This window comes from Anolis sagrei, chromosome 3 (assembly GCF_037176765.1).
Source record: "Anolis sagrei isolate rAnoSag1 chromosome 3, rAnoSag1.mat, whole genome shotgun sequence".
Taxonomy (NCBI): Eukaryota; Metazoa; Chordata; class Lepidosauria; order Squamata; family Dactyloidae; genus Anolis; species Anolis sagrei.
Window position 1 is genome coordinate 249,422,088 of NC_090023.1, and position 24,132 is coordinate 249,446,219.

The 24,132-nt window shown below is 38.1% G+C and overlaps 1 protein-coding gene across 1 annotated transcript in view; it reads right to left on the reverse strand.

The window, feature by feature from the left end:
* The window catches only part of BCHE (butyrylcholinesterase), a 55,529-nt gene that overhangs the window by 27,328 nt on the left and 4,069 nt on the right, over positions 1 to 24,132 (reverse strand). The window contains exon 2 of the mRNA XM_060767578.2: positions 19,516 to 21,037. Within this exon, the coding sequence (XP_060623561.2) occupies positions 19,516 to 21,020 (1,505 nt within the window). The 5' untranslated portion in view covers positions 21,021 to 21,037. The remainder of the gene's footprint in view (positions 1 to 19,515; positions 21,038 to 24,132) is intronic.

Consider the following 24,132-nt stretch of genomic DNA (forward strand, 5'->3'; position numbering starts at 1 on the left):
AGGGGATAATATGTAATTGGTTTGTGCATGGATTCATTTTGGCTGGTTCCCTCCGACTAATCTGGCTGGTCTGATTTGTTCAGGTGGCCATAATGGCAAGGGCTCAGCCTCCATTTTTTTTTGTGGCCCCAACAGAACAGTGTCTGTCGAATACTGGCTGCTTTCAGTTACAAGTGGAGCATGGGAGGGAGGCAGCCACTAGTATGAAAAGAGAGGGCTTTTTATAGAAAGTCTAGGGTAGAATAGCTACAGGTCATCACTCTTCCTTACCTGGAAGTGGGAAGTCTCTTTAAAATGCCTTAGAAGACTGTGTGGCATGCTGCTTAAAATGACGAGAAGGAGAGCCCGAGAAAAGTCATCTCCCCGCTCCTATCCCATATACTGTAATATATATATATATATATATATATATATATATATATATATATATCTTCAATTTCGCCACACAATATTTAGAAATATAGACAAAGAAAACTATGTTCAAAGGCAAACAAAGGGAAACACTGCTATCTTGAAAAGTTTGAACCCTCGGCATCTGTGCTCCATATGTGTTGAAATTAATATTATCTTTGAATTTAGATAAAACCAAACTTCCCAGCTGATGTAGCTGTTTGGATGCAACATCTGAAGAATTCCAAAGGAAGGAACAAGTGTTAATGGCATTCCTGAGGGAGATCTGTACATCTCAGAATTGCCATCGAGTCCCATCTAGAGTTACAACTTAATAAAACTTTGGAAAAGCTCCTATTGCTTTTGAGGTAAGACAAAAAAAGGGAGAGAATTTTGAGAAGAATGATAAGGAACTTTTCAAGGAGATACCAGATGGTCCTCATTAAAGCAACAATCAATTTCCTTTGGAAAGTCTTCCAAACTACATTTTGATTTGCTCTCTCTTCCCCATGACTAGAAGTGACAGAATAAACATAGGCAAACACTTGCACTATCTATATAGTCACCAAAATCAATTTTCTTTGCACTGTATTTCAGTCTCATTCCACATCAGAACTCATTGTTTCCCCATTGGGGAATTGTGTTTGGATCCAGCATCCAAATAGGTTTGCATTGCCAGTGTAGCCCAAGGTCAGTGGGGCAGTCTGCCAGTATTTAAGCCTGTGCTTAAATACTGTACATTTAGTCTTCTTTCTTCATCAACTGCACTCTCACAGTTAGTTTTGCACAGAATTGTCAGGTGCTTATGGAAATCACAACATTTTTAATTGATGTTTATTGCTTGTTTTGTTTTTGCTTACTCTCCATGGCTGATCTGGGAATTTGTTTGAATGTTTTGCAGAGCTACCATGATATGAATAGGTTGATTTGATTGCATTGATTTCAGATGTTCAGGTTGGTTCAGTAAGGGGCATCTCTTAAAGCATGGTGCTCTTAGGATGTGGCTCCTGAGGGTTGGAGATGGATGACTACCCTATATACTCATGAACACGTGTAGAAATTTTAGTCAAAAAACAGCCCCAAAAAACCTGGCTTGACTTATCCATGGATCAATGCGAGTTCAGTACTAAAAAGAAACCATCCTCTTCTCTTGGAAAAGGCAAGAGCTTGTTCCATTCCAGGAGAACATAAAGAAAAGCACCAACGTCCTCTACTCTCTCTGCCACAGAGCTCCTTCTGGCCTTTGTCAGGATGTGGCAAATCAGGAAATGGCAGTGGTAGCCAGGGGCAGTTTCCCCTCTGAGTTGGCATTGCTGATTTCCTCTCTCCGTGTTATAACCTTTGACCTATCCATGGGTCATATCAAAATCCATAATCCTGGCCCTCAAACCTGCCCTTGACTTATACATCAGATTAATTTATATTTTTGTCTGTCAGTATCATCAAAGTCGTGAGGTATAAGGGCTATTCTTTGCATTCATGTGGATATGGCTTAGCATAGAGATGGAATTATGTACTTTGACTAGGGAACCTTCAGCTTGTTTTTTTTTTTAAAAACTGATGTTAGACTTGGAGACATGTATTGTTGTTGTTCATTCGTTCAGTCGTCTCCGACTCTTCATGACCTCATGACATGTATTAATCCTATGCTACTTTTCCTTCTGAAAATCATATTTCAGTATAACTATTGTGGGCCATTATTAAATCTTCTACTGTTATTTGCTTCTTTATTTTTGCATTCTGGGTGCAGTTACCTTAGTGTGTACATAGACGTGTCTAAACCATGCTCCATTTGCTTTCCTGCTGCTGAGTGAGTAATGCTGAAGTACATTTAGACTGTTCAAATTCAGTAATAAGATGTCAGCTCAAAAAATTAATTACTTTTCACTGCTGACAAACAAACTCATCTACCAGGATTTACAGCCTACAGAATGAGAAATGTCACAGCATGCGATAAATAAATAAATAAATAAATAAATAAATAAATAAATTTGTTGATTGTGTATTCCCACAGGTAAACCAATGAGCATGTATTCCAAACTTGAGGCTATTAACATCAAGGTGGACGAGGCATCTGGGACAAGTGTCTCTCAAAGATTTTTAAAAACCCACTATATTTCTTGTCTGGCTCTATCTGGCTCTAAGAAAATCTTTCTGCTTCCTATTTCACTTATGCACATACAAAGGAACTCTGAACTCTGATTATAAAAGCAAATATTATGCCTCCCTCTGATCCCTTGAGACATGTCCATAATTTATTTGGCTCTCATCTTAACAACTGGAAGCCTTATACATAGTGTTACACATCTCCTTTTCTAATGCCCTAAGCATACTAGATAAGGTTCAAGCTAATCTGTCTGGATTCCTGTCAAGTGACAACAAACTTGGCTATGCATTCTTGTGGTATATATGGTTTCAAATGGAAAATGAAATGGCATCAGGTTTCCTTGGTCTAAGATATCAGATATGTATATTAAGCTTCTTTGTCCAGTTGAGATATAGTTCCTTTAATTATATCCCTTTAAAACATATTTGTATTTTCCTCTTAACACATATCTGAAAAAATGTAATCTACCATATTAGACAAAATCTATATATTATATAGACTATAGATTAAAAAAAAAGGAGAGGGGATGTTTATACCTGTGAAGAGATGCAAGATTTCAATCCTGGAAATCAGGTTCAGAGCATCTGGATAAGAATGAGGACTGGAAAAGATGTAGTTCTGGGGGTCTACTATAACCCTCTAAGCCACACTGAAGAACTGGATGAAGCTTTCCTTGACCAGATGACCAAACATGCAGAAAGAAGAGATATAGTAGTAATGGAAGATTTCAACTACCTGATATTAGGTTGCTGTGAGTTTTCCAGGATGTATGGTGATGTTCCAGTAGCATTCTCTCCTGAAGTTTCACCCACACCAGGAGAGGTGCTTCTGGAACATGGCATACAACCCAGAAAACTCACAGCATTGACCATGTGCTCCTGTAATTTGAGGTACAAAGGAAGGCCGAAACTAAGACAAGCCCAACCCGCAGTTGGGACTTTAGGAGAGCTGATTTCCGAAAAATGAAGGAAACACTGAGCAGTATTCCATGGACACAGGTACTAAAAGACAAGGGAGTTACGGATGGATGGGAGTTGTTCAAGAGTGAAATACTCAAGGTGCAATTGCAAACAGTGCCAACAAAGAGAAAAAATAGGACAAGTGCAAAGAAGCCAGAATTGATGTCCAAAGAACTTCTAATTGTGTTAAGAATCAAAAGAGACATGCACAAGAAGTGGAAAAAGGGAGACATCACCAAAGAAGAATTCAAATAAATAGCCAACTCCTGTAGGGAAAAGGTCCGCAAGGCTAAAGCACAGAATGAGCTCAGGCTAGCCAGGGACATTAAAAACAATAAAAAGGGCTTCTTTTCTTATGTCAGTAGAAAAAGGAAGAACAAGGAGGCGATAGGGCCTCTTTGAGGAGAACATGGGGCAATGCTGGCAGGGGATAGGGAAAAGGCAGAACTACTTAATGCCTTTTCCCTATCCCTATCCGAAAAGAAAGTCATCTTCAAATCTTTGAAAGTCCAAATGTTTTTTCTCCTGATATAGAATATATTAATCAGATATATTTGGCCTTGTTGCTGTGACACTTCAAACTCTAAGGTCTGCACAATTTCCCAGGGGCAAGGAGGCAAAATTAAAATAGGCTAAACTTCTTTGGGCTGCAGATAGGGTTTTAGTGCCTCACTCATGGTTTTTAAGAAGGTCCTTTTGTCTCAGAAAAAGCAGCACAGTAGAATAAAATCAGTTTCCCTGCTTCCCCGCAATGTAGTAGCAGGCTGCACTTTCTCTTTGATTCTGGGTTTCCTCTGTTGTCTCCTTCTGAAGACACACACCCAACAACTTCATCGCAAAGCTAAGTTTCTCCCTCAGAAGCAAGGGAAATGAACAGTGTGCAGATGGCGGGTTTTTTCACTGGGTGAGAAGAAGACAATGGAGGCAAAAAGAAAAGAATGTCAGAGGCAAGAATTGAGTCACTTCTTTCCCTCTGAAACAGCCAATCTAATCTAAAATTTTAGCATAACCTGGAGCCCAAGATTTCAGCACCACTTCAAAAAGGTCCGACACATGTTAAAAGTTAATAACTTCTCCCTACTACTCCAACTTGAGTCCAACAACCTCCCCAAATTGAGACCAATACTTCCAGAATGCTGACCAAATCTATCAAAGGTACTCCCTTTGCAGAGGCAGTCCTACGTAATTTTCAATGGTAAGCAAACTATATTTTGCTCTCCCCCCCCCCCCCAACCAATCACTGATATATATTTTCTGTTCGTCGTGGAAGTTCTGTGTGCTATATTTGGTTCAATTCCATCATTGGTGGAGTTCAGAAAGCTCTTTGATTGTAGGTGAACTATACATTTCAGTAACTACAACTCGCATATGTCAAAGTCTATTTTCCCCCAAGAGCACCTCAAGAGCACCCCTGGGCAAAATCAACTATACTGCAAAGGCTTACTTTGCGTAATGGGTTGAGCCACCCCTGCCCCTTTGCCACGGATTAGTTTGATAACTTTGGTACTCTGCTGTAGTGCTGTGTGTGACCTCTCTCTCGAAGGCCTTGACTCACAGCCTCTGCGGGTCACACCACGGCCATATGGGGATTCTGCAGGCCTACTCTAAGGTTTCTTTTGAAAACAGTACTCAATGTTCAAGATTTGGAAATTGAACAAGGCATTGTTGTGATGTCCTCTGTCATGTTTAGCCTTGATTGAAACAATCCATCCTCAATAACTCCAGATGCAGTGTGAGACACTTTCGAATTGTATTCATTGCATGCCAATTCATTAGTCATGGTTAGCCAGGAAAAAGAAGAGACCAGTTTTTGAGAAACTGCACTGCTTACAATGAAAAGTAACAGGTTTGGAGTAACACAGGGCAGTAGAAGATGTTAAGTTGTGTTTTGAGGTTAATTATGGAGGTATTCAACAGACAGTAATAGAAGCAGCTGTTTGTGGGGTTTTTTTTTTCATACCCCATAGAAATGGCTGATATAATTCCTTTAGCAAAATGTCTCCTTAGCTAGGTTTATTAAGTGGAAAAAACATCCAGACTAGGAGAGGCTGTAATATTTTGTTTTTTGGGGGGTCAATTGCGAAAGTCAAAATTCTGGCCCCTCCTCTCTTTTCCCCTTGCTGAATTTAATGTGATCTGTTTTTGCATCACTGAAGTAAGTTGGAGACAAAGAGGGAATATGGGTTGAGGAAATAGAAACAGGGACATTTTAAAAAAATGAAAAAACCCAGTAATGTAATTGAGATTGTGCCCAGTTGGGACACTTGATGTAATTATGGCTGGAAGCTTACAGACCAAAGGAAAATAGTAACAAAGGAAAGAGAGAGGAGGAAAAAGATAAGGGTAACCAACAAAGAAAACAACAGAAAGATGGAAATTTTTTCCAAAAGATCAGCATGAGGAAAGGTGGATTCTGTAATGCAGGCTACAGCTAATGCCTCAGTAGAGGCAGTCACTCTGCTAAATCACTTTGACAAGAAAGGTCGACATGTAAGGTGAGTATTAAGAATCTGCCTGATTTAAACCGAACTGGTTCTTTGAAGTTGTCAGAAATTACCATGATGACAAGGCAAAGAGTGGACAATGTGTATTAAGGGGAAAAAACATCAGATAAGATCTATCAATATCAATGAGACACTGAAGTACATGCTTAAGGTTGGAATCCTAAATACAGGAACTAGAGAGCAGGGACTTGAAGAATATTTGTAAAGTTTCTCATTTTTGTCAAGAGTGGCTGACTTAACACATTGTTGAGAAATCATCAGCCAGCACATAAGAGTTCTTGTTTCAATGCAAGAATGGGATGGAGTATTCTGCTTTCTAATGATTCTGTAATTTCCACATGAATCTCCCTTATAAAGGTACTTTCTTTACCCCCTTTACCCCCCCCCCTGTAATATATATATTACAGAAACAGTGTGACCAATCTTTGGTTATGTGGTGAAATTCATGGCTGAGCCTGGATGCACTTTGAAAGTGACTCTTAATATACAGGGCACATGCCAGACATAAATAAACATATCTATGGTGTGGTAGTGATGGATCTGTTTTATTTTGGTTTTGCAAATATCAGAGACAGGATACAGATATAAGGGACAGGATACAGATGAGCATGGGAGTAAAATAATGCAACTGCTTGGGGATATAGGGCCCATCAATAGGACAGCAAAATCTGAGGCTGGTTTGGAGTGGTAATTATCTGGCCTGGCTCCAAGGATGGTTACACTACCTGCTTCTGTTCTGCTGTGGTGGCAAAATGGAGTCTTGACTAGATAGTCAGACTGAACCCAATTTTGTTCTGCTGGATGATCACCATTACCATTTTTGCTGTTTGTTGCTACAAAAACATTTATGAATATTTGGAGAGCTCCTAGCCATGGACAGGCATCTTGGCTGATGTCAGAGTTCACACTAACCTCAAATTGTAAATGCTGCTCCGAAGTTTCAGGGAACCTCTGTAGCATTCCTTTAGCTTCTGCTAATGCAAGTTAAATTTGGGTTAATAAATTTTAACCTGCTTTAGGGCCTGGAAGTCAGTTGGCATCTGGATGCCCAGGACTGACTTCTGTTCTCATTTGCAATATGTATTTTTTATAGATAGACTTTTAGTCTCAGATTTAAATGAGCAATCCAAGGTTAGCCTTCCTCCTTGTACTGTTTCCTCCACAAAACTCAATATCCTGAAATCTCTGAGAAGATCAATCCTATACCTGCAGATATATTGCTCTAGCTTTGTAAAGCTTGTGCAACGGGAAGCGCAATCTTTGGGACAACAATTAATTCTCTTTCCAGTTCTCCCAGTCAAGATTAACTTTGCTGAAAGCATAGTAATTATTTTTTAAAAGCAGAGATCTATTCATACAATTCCAAAATAATGACTCATTTTCCACTGATCAAACTAGCATCTCTTAAAATATGTCCTCCCTAACTCTCTTTTTGTCGTGATTGTTACAAGAGTACATTTTGTTATTTTGACCCCTTGGTAAAGTCACAGCTGAAAATTATCACATAACTTCACATGAGTGTAACCTGTAATTTTCAGAAACAAAGAAATGAAGGTCATTTAAATGACCAGCTATGGAGATTAACCATGTACAGATGGTTCCCCCCTCCCTATAATGATTTTTACCCATTATCAACAATTTGGATCCCAAACCCATTTCGTAGAACAGCAGCAGGATCAAATATGTTTAATTCTGAGATTCTGTGACAGCTTGTCAGTATACTAGCCAGAACTTTATACAATTGCCAAACATTTGCCTCCAATTATTGGTTCCATGCCTAAAGTCCTAAATCCAAATTTATGAAATAGCTAAGTGGTTTTTTACTACAGTTCTTCAGCATTAAATCAATGGGAACAGCCATTCTGTTATGAAAAGGCAAGGAGTTTCCAAATAAAGCAAAATAATGTTTTTCTTTTTCTCCTATCAGAGCAATGTATCCAAGGATGTAGCCTGAGAAGTCACATATCTGACCTATTTTGACTAACTTCACCATTCAAGTTGTTCCCACTAGATGAGATGAGGTAGAGGCAAGAGAGATGGGCTTTAAATGGTTGCAGTCCATATATAGTATTCCTTGTGCAAAATTATAAAATTTTCACCACCAAAAGGGAATTGTTTTCATTTTAGAAGAAAAAGCATTGCTTAAATCTTAGCAGCTGACCTTAAGTTATTGTTGAAGGCTTTCATGGCTTTCATGGCTTGTTGTAGGTTTTTGAGCTGTATGGAAATGTTCTAGAACATGGCCATACAGCCCCAAAGACCTACAAAAACCCAGTGAGCTTAATTTGTTTTTATATGATGTGGGCCTTTTAGTCCTTAGTTTTATCTTTAGTTTTGTTTTGTGCTGTTTTCCAGAACTTTAATTACTGAGTAGTCTAAAAGTGGAAAAATGCATTTTATTGAACTAATTGTTAAACACCACTAGCTCTTCATTGTCTTTTGTAGTCTCACATTCTCAAGTGATCTGTAATTTTGGCATTTTACCATTCGTTTTATTTTGTACTTAGTTGTTTGAAGAAATGTTCCTTAAGACAGTTGTGATATATATATATATATATATATATATATATATATATATATACACACACACACACACACACACACACACACACACACACATATACATATACACACACATACATACACACACACTTTTAATCCAAGTAAATAAGAATATGCATCCTCATTGGCATAATCAACACTTTCTTAGACATTGAACAAGGAATAGATTGTTGGTCAACACTACTCCTCTAAGCTGCTCAAGGACAGCAACTAAAAACTTGGATTAAGCTAATGGGTGCTTGTCCTGGTGATTCTGTTTGGTATTACAAAGGCAATAAAAAGGAGCACCTTCTGTCCTTGACAGTTCCTTCTCTTCCTCATTTTTACAGTTGTTGGCTGAAGCTTGCTGTAAAAACACATTGACCACTGATAGCCTATCCAGATTCAAAACATTTCACTCATCCACAGATTTTTGGGGAAGTTTCAATTTTTTTTAATGAACAACTTAAAAAAAACTCACAAGAGATATCTCCTTGAATTTTCTATGCAATGAGTCAAGATAACAGGGGATCTTTCAGAAACATTCATACATCTACTCATTTTAGGGTATTTTTTAAAGTTTTAACAAAAACTTTTAGAAAGGTGACAACAGCTATTTCATTGAATGTCTCTCAAGTTAACCAACAGGACTTTCATTTAGGGATTTCTTCCCAGCCCAGCACTAGAAGTATCAGTCAGCCCTCCTCTTTGCATGTTCAACAACTCTGGCTGGCTGCTATGGAGGGACAAATTTCTCACCTATCCTCATTGGGGATTTTTGATGCTGAGCAGAATTCTGGGAAATGTAGTTTAGGACAGGGCCTTTTGAATTCTCTGGCACAGGGATCCTCACCTTCCCAAACTACATTTCCCAGAATTCTATTTCTCAGTCTCTTTTACAGTGAACTCTGATTTCTTCCTACTGCTTCCCTCCCCTAATGTCAAGAGGACATTAATTTTAAGAGGATCGCAGCCTTTTTGGCTTTGTTTGCTTGCTTGTGCATAAAATTAAACTGACTTTGGGAGGCTTCCAAGGTTTACAAAATTAAAACAAAAAAATATTGAGTAAGTTTTGATTCTTCAGTTTTTGGCACAGGTCACACCCACGTGTAGGATATCATATCACAAGTATGAATTTAATGAATTTGATCAGACTTACAAGGACTAATTATAATTTTGCACAGCCCTAATAAATATGCTGGAGAATTTTTAAATTTTATTTGCCTCAACTAAGCTTGTGTACTAAATATCCTTCGCCAAAAAATAAATAAATTACACATATATTTTACAGAGAACCGTAAAATATACTGGAACAATTAACCAGATTCTCCAAGGCCAAAAACTTTATTTACAGCTGAATATCCTCCATCTTGGCAATAGACATATTAACACGGAGATCAACCTATGTGGGTTTGGAAAACTACTTTGTACTGTCCCCTGAACTAGGTACTTGTGGTAATTCCTTAACAAATAAGTGACTACTGTGATAACAAAGCTAGGTTGATATTCACAGCTGGTTTGGTTAAAGACATTTAATGAGATAGCTGTTTTGGCATTTTTCTTTTTAAAAAACCAATTTTGTCAAAACTTTAAAACATTCCCTAAAATGAGTAGATGCATGAATCTTTCTGAAATTGATTGTGTGTGTGTGTGTGTGTGATCTCTTTCAATAATGAGTATTGAAACATTTTTTCATTGATCGCACAGGCTGTATAATCATTATATAAAATACACACATTAACTTACTGTGCCCAATGAAATTGATTGTATATATTTTGATCCCCATGTGTTTACAAGAGCTTCCAGTTACATAGTTCTCTATGGATGTGTGTTATTGGCTCCATTCTGTCCAAGATTCATCACTGCCAAATTTAAAATATTTCTTAACCCTACTCTATACTGTAAAAGCTACAATATCTCTTTATGAATTTCCATTTTTCTTACATCAAAATTAGATGGAACAGGCTTTTGAATAAATACATGCAAAATAGCTGTACACCATGTACACACTGATTGTTCCAGCTCTGCATTAGATATGAGTCTAGGTTTCTTTCTGTTAGCTCTTACCACCATGGACATTCCTATACTTAGCACAAGTGAACTTCACTCAATGATCCTGTGGGTCCTTACATTTTCATAGAATTTCTCTCAATACCATTCCTCACAACACAATGAATTCTGAGAATGCTTAAAATGCTCTTCAAAAACTTTGAAAATTTGTACTCCAAAAAGTAACATTTCCATGTTCTAAAGTATACAGGAATTACATCTGCTTCTTGTTTTTTTCAATACACATTTTCTTGGGGAGTGGCAATTAAGATAAGCAGGTTCCAGGGTTTATCAGTAGGCCCTCTCTTGGGATGTGGTCCTCTAAATGCGTGTATTGAATGGGTGTGCACATCTATTTCTTTTTTTGTTGTTGTTTTCTTCAAATTCTGGGTGCTCCATTCTGTTTTCAGGAAGATTCTGGGATATTAGGAGGTGGGGGGGGTTTCTTTCAAATTTGTAATTCAGAACCCTGAGTCCTGTTTCTGTTTTGGGAAGAATTTTTCCAAAAACAGAACCAGGTGGGGCGGGGGGGGGGGGGGGGGGGGATAGATGACCTGAAAACAGAATGGATTATGTGCTGTTTTGCAATACTATGACCAGACATGTGACAACTTCTTAAAATACAAAAAAGAAACAATATAACAAACTCTTGGATCCCAATTAAAGTCTAAAAAAGGATTTATTTCACAGAATGGAAAGGAGACAAGATTCTATTGGTTCTTCTAAATGAGGCATTTCTCCACAAACTCAGCAACCATACTTTTGTAATTTCTTTCAGTTCCTTTCTTGTAGCTTTCATTTCATCTGATTTGTCCAGTTTTTGTCAGTCTTTCCTTTTTTTAAAAAAATACACACACTCATGTCTGGAAAACAATGTTGAATAAAGATAATGAATAAAGTAATGAAAAAGGCATAACCTAGCAACTTCTGATGTTAGTTGACAAGCATTTTCTTCCATGATAAATAAAGCTTCTCCTTACAAGGGTTTCGCTGAGCATACAGCTGACGGTGATTAATAATACCACTTAGTGTCACTCATTTACTTCCAAAACCTTTCTGAAGAACACCAAAAGTCAAGAAGAAAATTGAGGATAAAATGTATTTTTTAATATAAAAATGCAACTATGTTGTCATCATGGATCTAAACTTAAAATAAATCACATGAGGGAAACCATAGTCAAAAATAGCCTTCCTCCAACAAACGGTCTTTGATTAATATTCATATGAGTAGTAATGGGAAAAATGGATAGGCTTCAAATTGAAGTCACATATACATGCTAAGAAACATTCACAGGGCGACTATATTAGTTACAAAGTGGGACACTTCTGTGTTTACACGTATGCCAACTGCCATTGTTTTTCAATTAGTGCAGCAATTAGAGATACCAGATTTCAGAGCCTGATCCTGATCCATTAGCTTCCGTGGCTTATTTCCAGACAGCCAATTCTCCTATTTTGTTAGGCTCAGTTTCAGGCAAGAAGAAGGGACTGCAAACCTCCAGTACAGATTGCTATAATTCGAGTGACTTAATTGATTTGTTGATGCAACACAAAAAGACTCTTTGAGGGAGTATTATGTTACACTAGCTCCTTTCAACCATTGTGATGAAGAGGCACACCCTCTACTTTCCTCTGTATTCACTTTGTTTTGAAAAAATGGACAAGATTTTAATCTTCCTTATGACATATCCCTATATTATAGAGAAGGTCTAATTCCTTCATTCCACCTTGATCTGGGATATGTCTATTTAGCTGAGACTTTTATCTTAATTTCCAATCAGGAAAATATTTTATCTCTCTTTCTTTATATTCCTGTATGTGATTGAATTATATGATGTTGGTACCTGATGTTTAACGACATCACAGGTGCTATCCCTAGATATCAGATTTTGGCTTGAAAACCTCAGGTTTTGGGATTAACCTGATGGCAACCACAGCAGCCACTGCCTTCTAAAGTGCTATAAACCACTTGGCCCACCTGCCTAGCAAGGCCAATTGTGAGACAGACATTTTTGCTTCATGCTGTGGCTTAGTTTGCGTTGGGGATGATGAGGGCAACTAGCACTGTTTAAACAGAATAACACGGGGTAAATTTTACACTTCACCTTAAATCAGAAATAAAGGTCTTCAGACTGACTCTTCAGATTTGATGGCCAAAAGACAAAAAAAGGAAGAATTCAGTTTTTGGGGCTCACTCGGACTACTATGCCACTGCTTTGAGTCTTGGTACATATGAAGAAGGTGGCCTTGTATGCTCTTTCTTGGACAATTTAAGGTATAGCAAGATTAATACACAAATACCCTATGGCTTGGGTAGAGTGTGTCATTCATGATCAGTATCTGGAGGAATCATGCTTAGATATGCTGCTTACATTTTTAATATCTCTCTGCAAACTATGCATAGATAAGAAATCCACACCTGTAGTGCCATATTGGTGGGACAGCTACTGCCACTCCCTCTCCCGTCACTTTTAGACCATATGTGTCACTTTTATCACATGGAGACTGATATGAATGCAGCTACTATCCAAATAGAAGCTCTCCATGTGAGCAAGATGATTGATCTTTCATGGTTTAAGAAAGCCTCAATCATAACAGGGTATCTTTTCAGATATATCACTTTATTTTTTAGAAATGTTATGATGGATGAGGCATGGCTATGTGCTTCAATATTCAAAAAAAACATACTGAGTAATGCCTGAGTGAGACTTCTATCAGATTCTCAGAGCAAGACAAAGGGCAGATTGTTTCTATTTCTAAAACAAAAATAGCCCTGATATGGTTTGGGCTCCCAACATAATTGACATGATAGCTCAAAGATTTCACATCCCTACTCTGATATAGATCAATCCACTTCATTGAATCTATAATATCCAGAAAATTCTCATTTGACCAAATAAAAGATTGTAAAGAGGGTGGTGAGGAGTCAATCCATACTGACAACACAGCAGGGACCAGAGATGAAAACCTCCTACCATTGATACCAAAGGCATGTTCAAGTTTAGATCACACATACCCACATGTTGTAATTAACCATGACACTAAGTGCTTGTCTAGTTATTAGGCCTGTGCGATCAATGAAAAAAAATGTTTCAATACTCATTACTAAATTAGAGGAAGGGTCTGTATTGCAACTATAACAATATAATGAATTTTTCTTTACTTTTTCATTATGTAAATATGTGGGGCAGAGGAGTTTCTTTCTCCCTCATTTTTAAAGCTATTGGGATGAAACTGGTAACAATGGTAGAACCAATTTATCGCTGCCCCCCCCCCCCCCCCCACACACACACACAGTTTTAGAACATTTCACATATCCACTGAGTTTTGGGATTTTTTTTAAAATGATTTTTTTAAAGAATAAAAACAAAAATACAACAGGTCTTTCCTTGAATTTCTATTTTCAAATGTACAACCTAACCAGGGTATCATTCCTCTCAGGTTTCAGAAATATCTTCACATCCACTGATTTTTAGGGAATTTTATTCAACATAAATGTTGACCACAAGATGATTTTATTGCTGCTATTGTATTAATTTGATTGTTTTAACTAGTTATAATTGTTGTTGTTATATTGTATTTTGTATATTGTATTTCGTGAACTGTTAGGCATCAAATTGTGCCTTTTGTAAGCCACCCTGAGTCCCTTTTGGGGGTTGAGAAGGGCGTGGTAGAAGCGCTCTAAATAAATAAATAAATAAATAAACTATTTCACTGGAAGAACCAAGGGACCATCCAGTCCAATACCCTTCTGCCAGGCAGAAAAAGCACAGTCAAAGCTCCTCCAATAGATGCTAATCCAGCCTTTGAAATAATAATAATAATAATAATAATAATAATAGGAAACCTGCTATGTAAACTTTGACGTTACTGCCACTCAACTTCACCTACTTCACAGGGTTGATTCAATTCTCAACAATCCTTTTTCTTCTCAAAATTCCTTTAGATAATGAACATGGGGTTTCCCCCATTAAACTTTCAGGGAGGAGGAGGCGACACAAAGTGGTAAGCAGAATTCTGGGAAATGTAGTTTGGGTAGGTGAGGACCCTTGTGGCAGAGAATTCAAAAGGCTTAACCCTAAATTACATTTCCCAGAATTCTACTTGCTTCCCACATTTAAAACTCAATGTGATTGTAGCCTCTGCCTGCCTCTCTCTGGGCCAGCCATGTGCTGGAGGGGCTTCTTCTTGCCAGGCATTCCTCCTTCCCGGATGCCCCAGGCCACTCTCGCTGGGGAAAGAGCAGGGCTTTGCTCTCCATTCTGGCCTCACCATCCTCCTCAGGGCACTTTGGGGGAACCAACCCCAGACATTTTGGGGGAGAAGTAGTGCCCGCAACAGAGATCTGGAGCAATTTACAAGACTTACATAACTCTTCCAAAAGTCATAGGTCAGTGTTTTGAATCTTATTTTTTTGCCTGGGTGCCCCTTGTGTTTCTTAAAATCAAGTCATATGTATGAATCTTATGAAAAAGATATGACAAACGGGATTTTTTTTTTTGGGGGGGGGGGATTACAAAATTCTTAAGACAAATACTCATTTGCATTAGACTTGGTTTTTTAAAAAACCTCCAGAAAACTGTTAATGCTTGATTGCTGCTCAAAGCAAGGAGGACAGCACTGACAATAAACACATTATAGCCCGTGTTCTTGGATTTGTGGCTCTGTTCACAGTGGAATCCTCCGGGTCAAGTGACAGCTTCATTTAATTGCCAGATACAAAAGAGCAATTGATTCTATATACCGTACCAGAGAGTAATGTTTCAATGCAGTCATTTATCATTTATGTGATGCTTTTCTTGGTCCATTTGTTTACATCATTAGTTCAGATATTTAATGGGTATCTAAAGAGCCCCCTCTCCACAATTCTTCTATTACCTGTCTGTAATGTAATATATTAATCCATTGCCTCTGAACAGGTAACCACATTTTAAAACAATACAGCTTCACATAATACTTCGTCAATTCTCCAACGCTAAAGATCCATGTTTACTCAAATATTCAGACCAGCGTGGATACACTATGTTTGTGAGAGAAGTACACATCTCCCCAAATAATTAGATCATCTGGAAAAGTCAGGATTATGAGAACATTTTGTTTACAAAGAATATGCCTGTTGTATACACATCTGGTTGTTTTTTTTTTCCAAAATGGGGGCACAGGGGAAAAAGAACTATCCCATTGTCTACAGAGACACAAAGATTGTATCATTTACATGATACAGAGCCAAGTTTCCATCTGGGTAGCTGTTAACCATACAGCTGAATTTCATTTTGCCTGGGCATTGCAATTCTTAAAGAAGGACAAGGATGGCAAATATTGTTTCTCTTTTGACAGCCTTTAGAAAGTTGACTCTTCACTCTGCTTGAAACATTGTCTTACTGAGCAGGTTGCAGTTATCTGTGATGAAAAGTCTAACATTAACTATCAGGGCACTATGAATGCCAGGTGCTCACTCCCTTTGCATCCCAGGAGGGCAGATAAATATTGTTATTCAAGTTACTATAGAATTCAGCATTTGGAGACAGATATAAAAATTCATTCCCAAACAGGGGAAACATCTTCCACAAAGTTTACTAATATCTAGGTTCTTGTGGGTTTCTTCGGGCTATAGGGCCATGTTCTCGAGGCATTTTCTTCTCTAGAACATGGCCCTATAGCCCGAAAAAAACCACAAGAACCTAGTGATTCCAGCCATGAAAGCCTTCGACAATACATTTACTAATACCGCATCTATTAAGTAATTAGTTATGGGTATTTGCATGCTTATTTGTAAATAAATAGATATCTGAATCTCCATGAGAAATCCAGGCTCATCTTTTGAGTTTATTTGGATGTTGCTTCAAATTTCCAAACTTGTTTTGTTACCTTCCTTATAGTAGGATCCAAAGTGTTCTTCTTCAAAGGCAACCAAGATGACCAAGAGTGTGGTTTGCAAAACAACTGCTGAAATAACTATACAATGCTAACTTACAAAATCATAATTGGACAGTTACATCTTACATTTCAAGGTCAGAGTTGACTGCTCTGACCCATAAGACACATATCAGTTAGTAGGTGGAAGTAAAAAATACAAGCTGCAATCATTGAGAAAATGTATATAGGATTTCTCATTTGTTGGATTTTTTTCTCATTACATTGCACATATATTTATTTATTCAGCCCTAGCATGAGTGCTGGTTCATCCAACCATGTCATGCTTGTCTTTGTGAAGACTGGAGTTAATGTCGCTCTTTGGATAAAGAACAAGAAAGGCATGGTGAAGATGGATTTCTGGTGCAGGATTGCAGATATAATACTTTTTGCAACTTGAAACCTGTGTCCTTCATTAGCAATAGCTGCTTGTTGTGACAAATTGAGGTTTAGTTCTCTTTTAAGGTAATCAACAGATGAACAACAATGCTAAGGCATAGTCCATCTTGTTATAAACACATCTGATACAATAAGCTCCTAATGGGAACAGTAGGTATTCAACATTGCTCATTCCTTGCCAAAAACAGCATTCCTAAAAGGAAATCCAAATGTGAATGATAACTGTGGCCCCTTCTACACTGCCATATAAAATCCAGATTAACTGGATTATCTGGCAGTGTAGACTCCTATAATCCATTTCAAAGCAGATAATGTGGATTATCTGTTTAGAACATCTAGATATCTGCCAGTGTAGAAGGGGCCAGAGAGCCCAAAATTTGGAGAAGCATGTAGTGTTCATACATCATGAGGAAGTTATTTGTACAGAAATACACATAGCTTGTTCATGTGAAAGTTATGGGGTCATGTGCCAACTCCGTGTTCGTTATCCATTTAAAAAGTCCACTGTTTCCACTGATTTTGATTTTTAATACAAAATCAGTATTTTACACGTGGGCTATTCATGTGAAATATATACAAAATTGACCATTTAGCACAAAATCATATGTTTCTAGAAATAATAGTGTAAAACTCAGGTGTTTTTTTCACACAGACATATACAAAACTTGATTTTTCCACGAAAGGAGACACCTGTGCTGAAGACTATCCTGACATATTCTGAGATCTGTGAAAATGGGAATACATGTCACACACAAAAAAAAAACTATGAAAAGTTGAAAACTATTCATCCTTCTTTGTAAGAATAAAATAGTCAAAGATTTATCTCCAGAATAATACTGGACATCTTGCCAAGATATTTAACCACTATTTCATGCACTGTTATTCATTCCTACAACAGATGCCTAAATACGCTTTACCCCAAGTGCTACCACAAATATTTGTTACCATCACTTCCTCTTGCTGCAGTGATGGCCATTATCACTGCAACTTATGCATGCAGACAGTCCTCCATTACAAACATCTGACTTTTATATGACTCCTAGTTAAGAATAGGAGTGAGACAACAAAAAGTGAGAGGAAAACTACCCTTAAAAGGGCAGATTCACTCCTGAAAGGGTTATCATGGGGGAAAAGGTGTCTACTGAAACTTTATCACCAATACTTGTTTCTACAACAAGGATTTTTTTTTCAAAATCTAATTCTTAAAGGGCCAGAAAGTGAGATGAACTATTCTAAACAGGAGCACAGAGAACAAAACAAATTTAACCCCTCTCTATGCTATTCAAAACTTGCCCTACTTATGAGCTTTTTTGAGCTACGAGCCTTTGCTCGGTCTGAGTTTCGCTTTCACATACAAGCAGTGTTTTGATTAAGGAGCTAGCTTTTTCTTCGCCCTCTCTCTCCTTGCTGAGGGGTTTCTTCAACCTTTTTTCTTTCATAGCTTTTCCCCCAATGCTTCCAAGTAGCACCTGCACTTCCCACCTGCTGTGGCTCCTACTACGCCAAGGTGGTGTATCTCCTCAATGCATCTCTGAGGGAGGTAGGAATGGAAAGGGGAGGAAGATGAGGAAGAAGCCATCTTCCCTGAGTCCAGCTCAGCCCCACATCACCTGAGGCCTGCCTAGAAGACCATGGCTGGGGCCTTTGATGGGTTCTTTCCCCCGCCTGCCCCTTCAGTTTCCTGGCGGAGTGCTTCTGCTTCTTCTCCTTCTCCTCAGTCACCTTGGGCAGCAGCAGGGTACAGAACAGCCTTGCCTTTGATGGGGAGACAGAATGCATCCCTTGAGCATGAGTCAATGAAGCTGCACCTCCTCCTGCCTGGGCTTCAAGCGGGGCTTGCTCACCATCCACCTCCAGTGGAATGAATATGGTATGAAGAAAATGATGCTTCTGTCTCTTCACTTTGTGTTTCCTTGCCACTGCTTTGTGCTTCAACCATTGTGCCACAACTTTGTGCTTCCACCATTTTAAAGGTGATCTTTCTTTTATTATTTTTCCATGGGAATGTGCAGGTTTTTTTCTTGCTGTTATACTGGCTAACACACACAATGTGTGGCTGGATGAAACCTAGCACTGCCTACCTCTAAAAAAATGTTTTCCTTACCAATTTTCATAATAGTCTCATGATTTCAATGTTATTTATGAAATACATTTTCTTATTTAAGAACACATAACAAAAATGTTTGGGGGATTTGAGGGGGCTGTAATGGATTAATAGCATTTCAATAGGAAAATTCACTTTGAGATGAGAACAATTTGGGTTAGGAGCTCAGTTATAGAATGAATTAAACTTTTAACTCAAAGTATCAGTGCGTGTGCGTACATGCTTGTGTGTGTACGGCTGGAGTTAAAACTTTAAAGATGCACCTGTTCTGAATTACATATACATTCAACTTAAAAACAAACCTAAGGAACCTATCTTGCTTGTAAACTGCTTATATATGTTAATTCACTATGATAGAGCAATATCACTATTGGTGTAGGAGAGTTATAACACTGATGTAAGTGCCCCATTTTCATATGCAAGCATTGAGATTTTTTTTCCTGGAGGAAGTATGAGGAAACCAAAAAATAATCATAGAATGCTTATAAACTATAAAATTGTAAATTAACGAAAACACACACACACACAAAACCACAAAGAAAAACTTACCCAGTTTTTGCAAAAGTTGTCCAATATTTCAGAATAGATCTACTCAGTGTTTCCTCTGCTTTTGTATAATTGACTCTTCTCTCTAAAGGTAGTCCAAACACAAACTCTATTTCATAACCATGTGGAACCCCCATCCATTCTGGCCAGGCAAGTTTGGAAGACCTGTGCTCGAAGAAGTATAAGAAAGCACTGTTCCCTGTCTTGACAAAATATTTTAAGAACTCGAGCACAGGGCAGACAAAATTGTAATCCCCAAGGATCTCACCCATTACATTGCGATATCTGAATGGGTCCTGCTCTTCTTCCCAATTAGTATAGTGAAAAACAACAGCTTCCAGCCCAATTTCTTGTGTTTCTGGAAAGGTTAACTTCAAACATGCCCGGAATTCTGTTTCATTGATAAGGCTGCTGTTATCTTTGCTGAAGCCTGGTGCTCCATAGGCAAGAAAAGGTGCACCTTCATCTTTGTTCACTCCCATCAAGATCTGGGTTTGTTTAAATTTTCCACTCTTCAGCAGTGCTGCTGGTGTGTCAGTGAGAAAGTCATTGTCAACTACTGGAGTGAAATAGAGTTCCAAAATGGCACTGTGTTTTAAGACAGACACTTGTTTGTCAAGGATATCCCGGGGATCTTTGTTCTGAAGACAAGAAACAATCTCTGTGTCATTGCTGCTTGTACAGTGAAGGAGTTGGGCTAGAGCCAGAGTTCTTCGCCTAGCTTCAGAGGGAGGGATTACACCCCAAGGGGCATTTCCAGCTCCACTTTGTAAGATTGCTCTAGTGAAGAGAGGATGACTTTGAGGAGAAAGCATATGGTAGCTGATACAACCTGCTCCAGCACTTTCTCCAAATAATGTCACACTTTTAGGATTCCCTCCAAAGGCTACTATGTTGTCCTGGATCCACTGAAGTGCCAGCCGTTGGTCAAACAATCCTGCATTTCCAGGAGCTTCTTCATTTCCTGGCAAAGCCAAAAATCCAAAGGCTCCTAACCTATAATTCATTGAAACAACAATAACTCTTTCTACTCGGGCTAGAAACTTGCCATCATAAACATTCAAGGAGGATGTCCCAGACTGGAATCCACCCCCATAGATCCACACCATGACAGTTGTATTTTTAGGTTTAGGAGAAGGAATCCAAATGTTGAGGTAGAGGCAATCTTCACTGAGGTCTGTGTTTGGGTTCCACATTTCTGATCCTGAGAATCCAGGGAAAGAGTCATCAATGATCTGGAAACAAGAGTTTGCATACTTGCTGGCATTCCAGACCCCATCCCATTCTTCTCTAGGTTGCGGCTTCCTGAACCGAAGCCGGCCAATAGGAGGCGCTGCATAAGGAATTCCAAAGAAGGCAGTTACTGTCCCACCTAGCACAGGTAAAGTAACTCCTTTGACTCTTCCACTCTTAGTGTCAATTATTGTGTCATCTTCAGGGATCACCTTCTTGACAAACATATAGAGCAAAAGAAACCACAAAAATATTCTTGGTTGGCCACAATCCATAGCAAGCCTGGTGATTTCTGAAAGGAAAAAGGGGGTTTTCAGGCAATCTGTTTGGGTACTGCAGTTGTTCCATTTGTAAAATAAACATTCTAAGATATAAAACTTCAGTAATACAAACATGTGCATTTAGGCCATATAAAAAGGAAAACAATTTACATCAGTTGCATAGTGGAAGCAGCAACTGTGATAGATCTGAGGGGAGGATATTTTGTATTTATTACAGGTATTCAGTTCACCTATGCCCTAAAGGACCCTGGAAATATTTGTCCAATTATTCACGGGGGACAATATGATTGCAAAAGAGGGAGGAGGACATTTGGAAACAATCAAAAGTCAATTTCTATTCTGAAGAACAATATGATTATTGTGAATTTAAAGGGTACAACACAATTCCTGGAAGTCTCCAGAAAAGGCAATTCACTTTCTCTATTTTTTCTAACAGAAAAGGGAAGTATGAGATGTCTGGAGAAGTCAAGGACCACAAAAAAATGCATTGAGACCACATGTAAAGAGACCTAAAACTGATTTTTACTCATTCCCACAGCTTAATGCTTTTGTTTTTTCACAAGTCTAGGAGTATATCTGTCATAAATATGATATGTGGTTTGAATGAAATTGAATAGAATTGTATGAAATATGCTTGGTTGGGGAGATGCTATCCTAAGAGATGAGGCCTGGAAAACTACAAAAAGATGTGAACTGCTGAACTAATCAAAAGTTTCAGAACTGCTGACAATGATGACCAGAGACAAATGATTAACTCTGTGGTGGAAAATACCATGTTTACATTATCAGAGACATGATTCTTTTAAGTTAAGGAAGTGTTTACAAGGCTCCTTAAGAAGAAAAACAAATTACCAGTTAAGGAAGAAAACATCAGTCTGGAATCTGACAGTAAACATATTTTAGCTGGAAAACAGTTGTCATTCATTCACAACTTTTTTGGAACAACATCAGCTTGAAATATGGTATATAAGAGACACTTTACTATTCCAAAATAGTGCCAGGCAGGTGGAGGCTGGTCCACCTGCTATTTTCTCCAAGGGACAGAATGGCAGATTTGCTAGGAATGCAATCTGGCCTACTTCGAGGTCTCTTTTCCAGGAGAAGGAAGAAGAGATGGTAGTGTATGCAGTGCACGATGATGACTGAATGTTATGTGTGTGTGAATGTTGAGTGAAATTTAATTCCCCTTGTTTCTGTACCCAATGTAGCTATGGAGTTTGTATGTATCTACCTTCTTTTTGTATAAAGTGCTGAATACGCTGTCTCCTTGTGAACAAAATAAAAAAAAACCCTTTTTAATGCTTTTAAAGATTGAAAAGGATTTATGACACATCTACACTGTATAATTAATGTAGTTTGACACCACTTTAACTGCCATAACTCAATGGCACTTTAATATTATTCTAGAAAGTATTTCAGAACTTATCACTGATTCCTGATTAATCAGTACCATCATCATCAACAACAAAAAAACACAAAAGATATATTGCCCATTGCCATTGATTTTTCTTGTTTGCAGACATGGATGGATTCTAAATCTAGGAAATGTTAAAAAAAAGAAAAGAATGGACCTCCCTTAATTTCCTCATTAGCATGGTTCTCTCACTTGAACAAGAAGTGAGAGGGAGGTTCAATGACTGTACTGTTATTTGTGTCTAGCTCACAAAGAAAATTCAAGACATAGAGCAGAATGCTTCCAGAGCATGGCCATACAGCCCAAAAAACCTACAACAACCCATATAGAAGAAATTCACATTCTGCTAGAAACTTGCATTGCATAATGAAAACTCTGTTACCAGATGTCTGATATGTTATTTACTCCACAGCAGGAAACTAAGCATTAGACATTTTCAGTACATTCCAACATGTCCCAGAATTCTCTGTAATACTTATCATCTTTCTGTTGGGTTAATATAATTTCAAGAAGATAAAAAAAAATCTGAAAAAAACCCACAAGACTCAAGCTGATATCTAGTAATTATACTAGAAGAGCACCATTGTCCATTATCTGGGGACATTGTCTGGGGAGTGGACTTCTTTTTCTTTTTCCTACCCTAAGTGTTCAAGGTGAGCAAAGGATCATGGATGAACTACCACCCTCCTCTATTAGCAATAGATGAGCTCCAGAGTACTTCTGGAAGTTATCTGGCTGTCTATATGTACTTGAGAGTAGTGAAGCAGCAGCCATTGTTCTCAAGGCAAAGACAGAAGTTGTTTCTTTCTAGATAAAAAATGTTGAACAATCAGATATGGGAACCTTCTTCTACACTGTATTTAATCAGCCAGTAAAATAATGCCAGCCACTTAGATCATTCTAACCTTAACTAATGGTTATTCTTGGCTTTACATGCACATGCCAGTTAATTCAGAGAGAAGATAATGATGCATAGGAAGGAACACAATAAATGAGACCAATGCTCAATTTCTGGCAGAATTATATTGCATACTTCAGACCAACTAGCAGTAGTCCACCTTGGGCATTTCATGGGAAAGGAGCAAAAGAATAAATAATGGCATTTTAGCATTGTCATTTGCTAGAAATTATTATCGTTGTGTGTCTACTTGAGCATACATATATGGGCATGGGTCTCATACAGACACAGTAGAGTATTAGAGTGTATTTTCCTATTTTATCAATCTGGAGCCATCCTATTAATAATTAACCTTAATAAAAATACTGAGCGTGCCCTTGAAATAGTATTGAAGCCACTTGAATATGCCTAGTAATTTCTCCTTGAAGAAGGAAGAAAGACACAGAAAGGGGAAAGAATTCTGTCTCCTCATTACTGTCATTTTAAACATTCTTTTCTCAGCTATTGAGGAGTACTTCTGTCCTTAAAAGGAGTGGAGTTAATTTCTGTTGAAAATACAGCTGTGCAGCTCATTTAGGACTGGTTTGCTTTTTGCCTGCCTGGAGTTGAAAGCTGAGAATAGAAAATAGGAACATTTTTGCTTGAAGTGCTTCCTAAGTATCTGAGAGCATCAAAGGAACCGAGGGACAGAAAGGGGATTATCATAGGCAACATTTTACAGATTCAGTTGAATACAAGAGCAAATAAAACACCATAGCATATGGGCTGAATATTGAAAGAAAGGATTTAAAGTA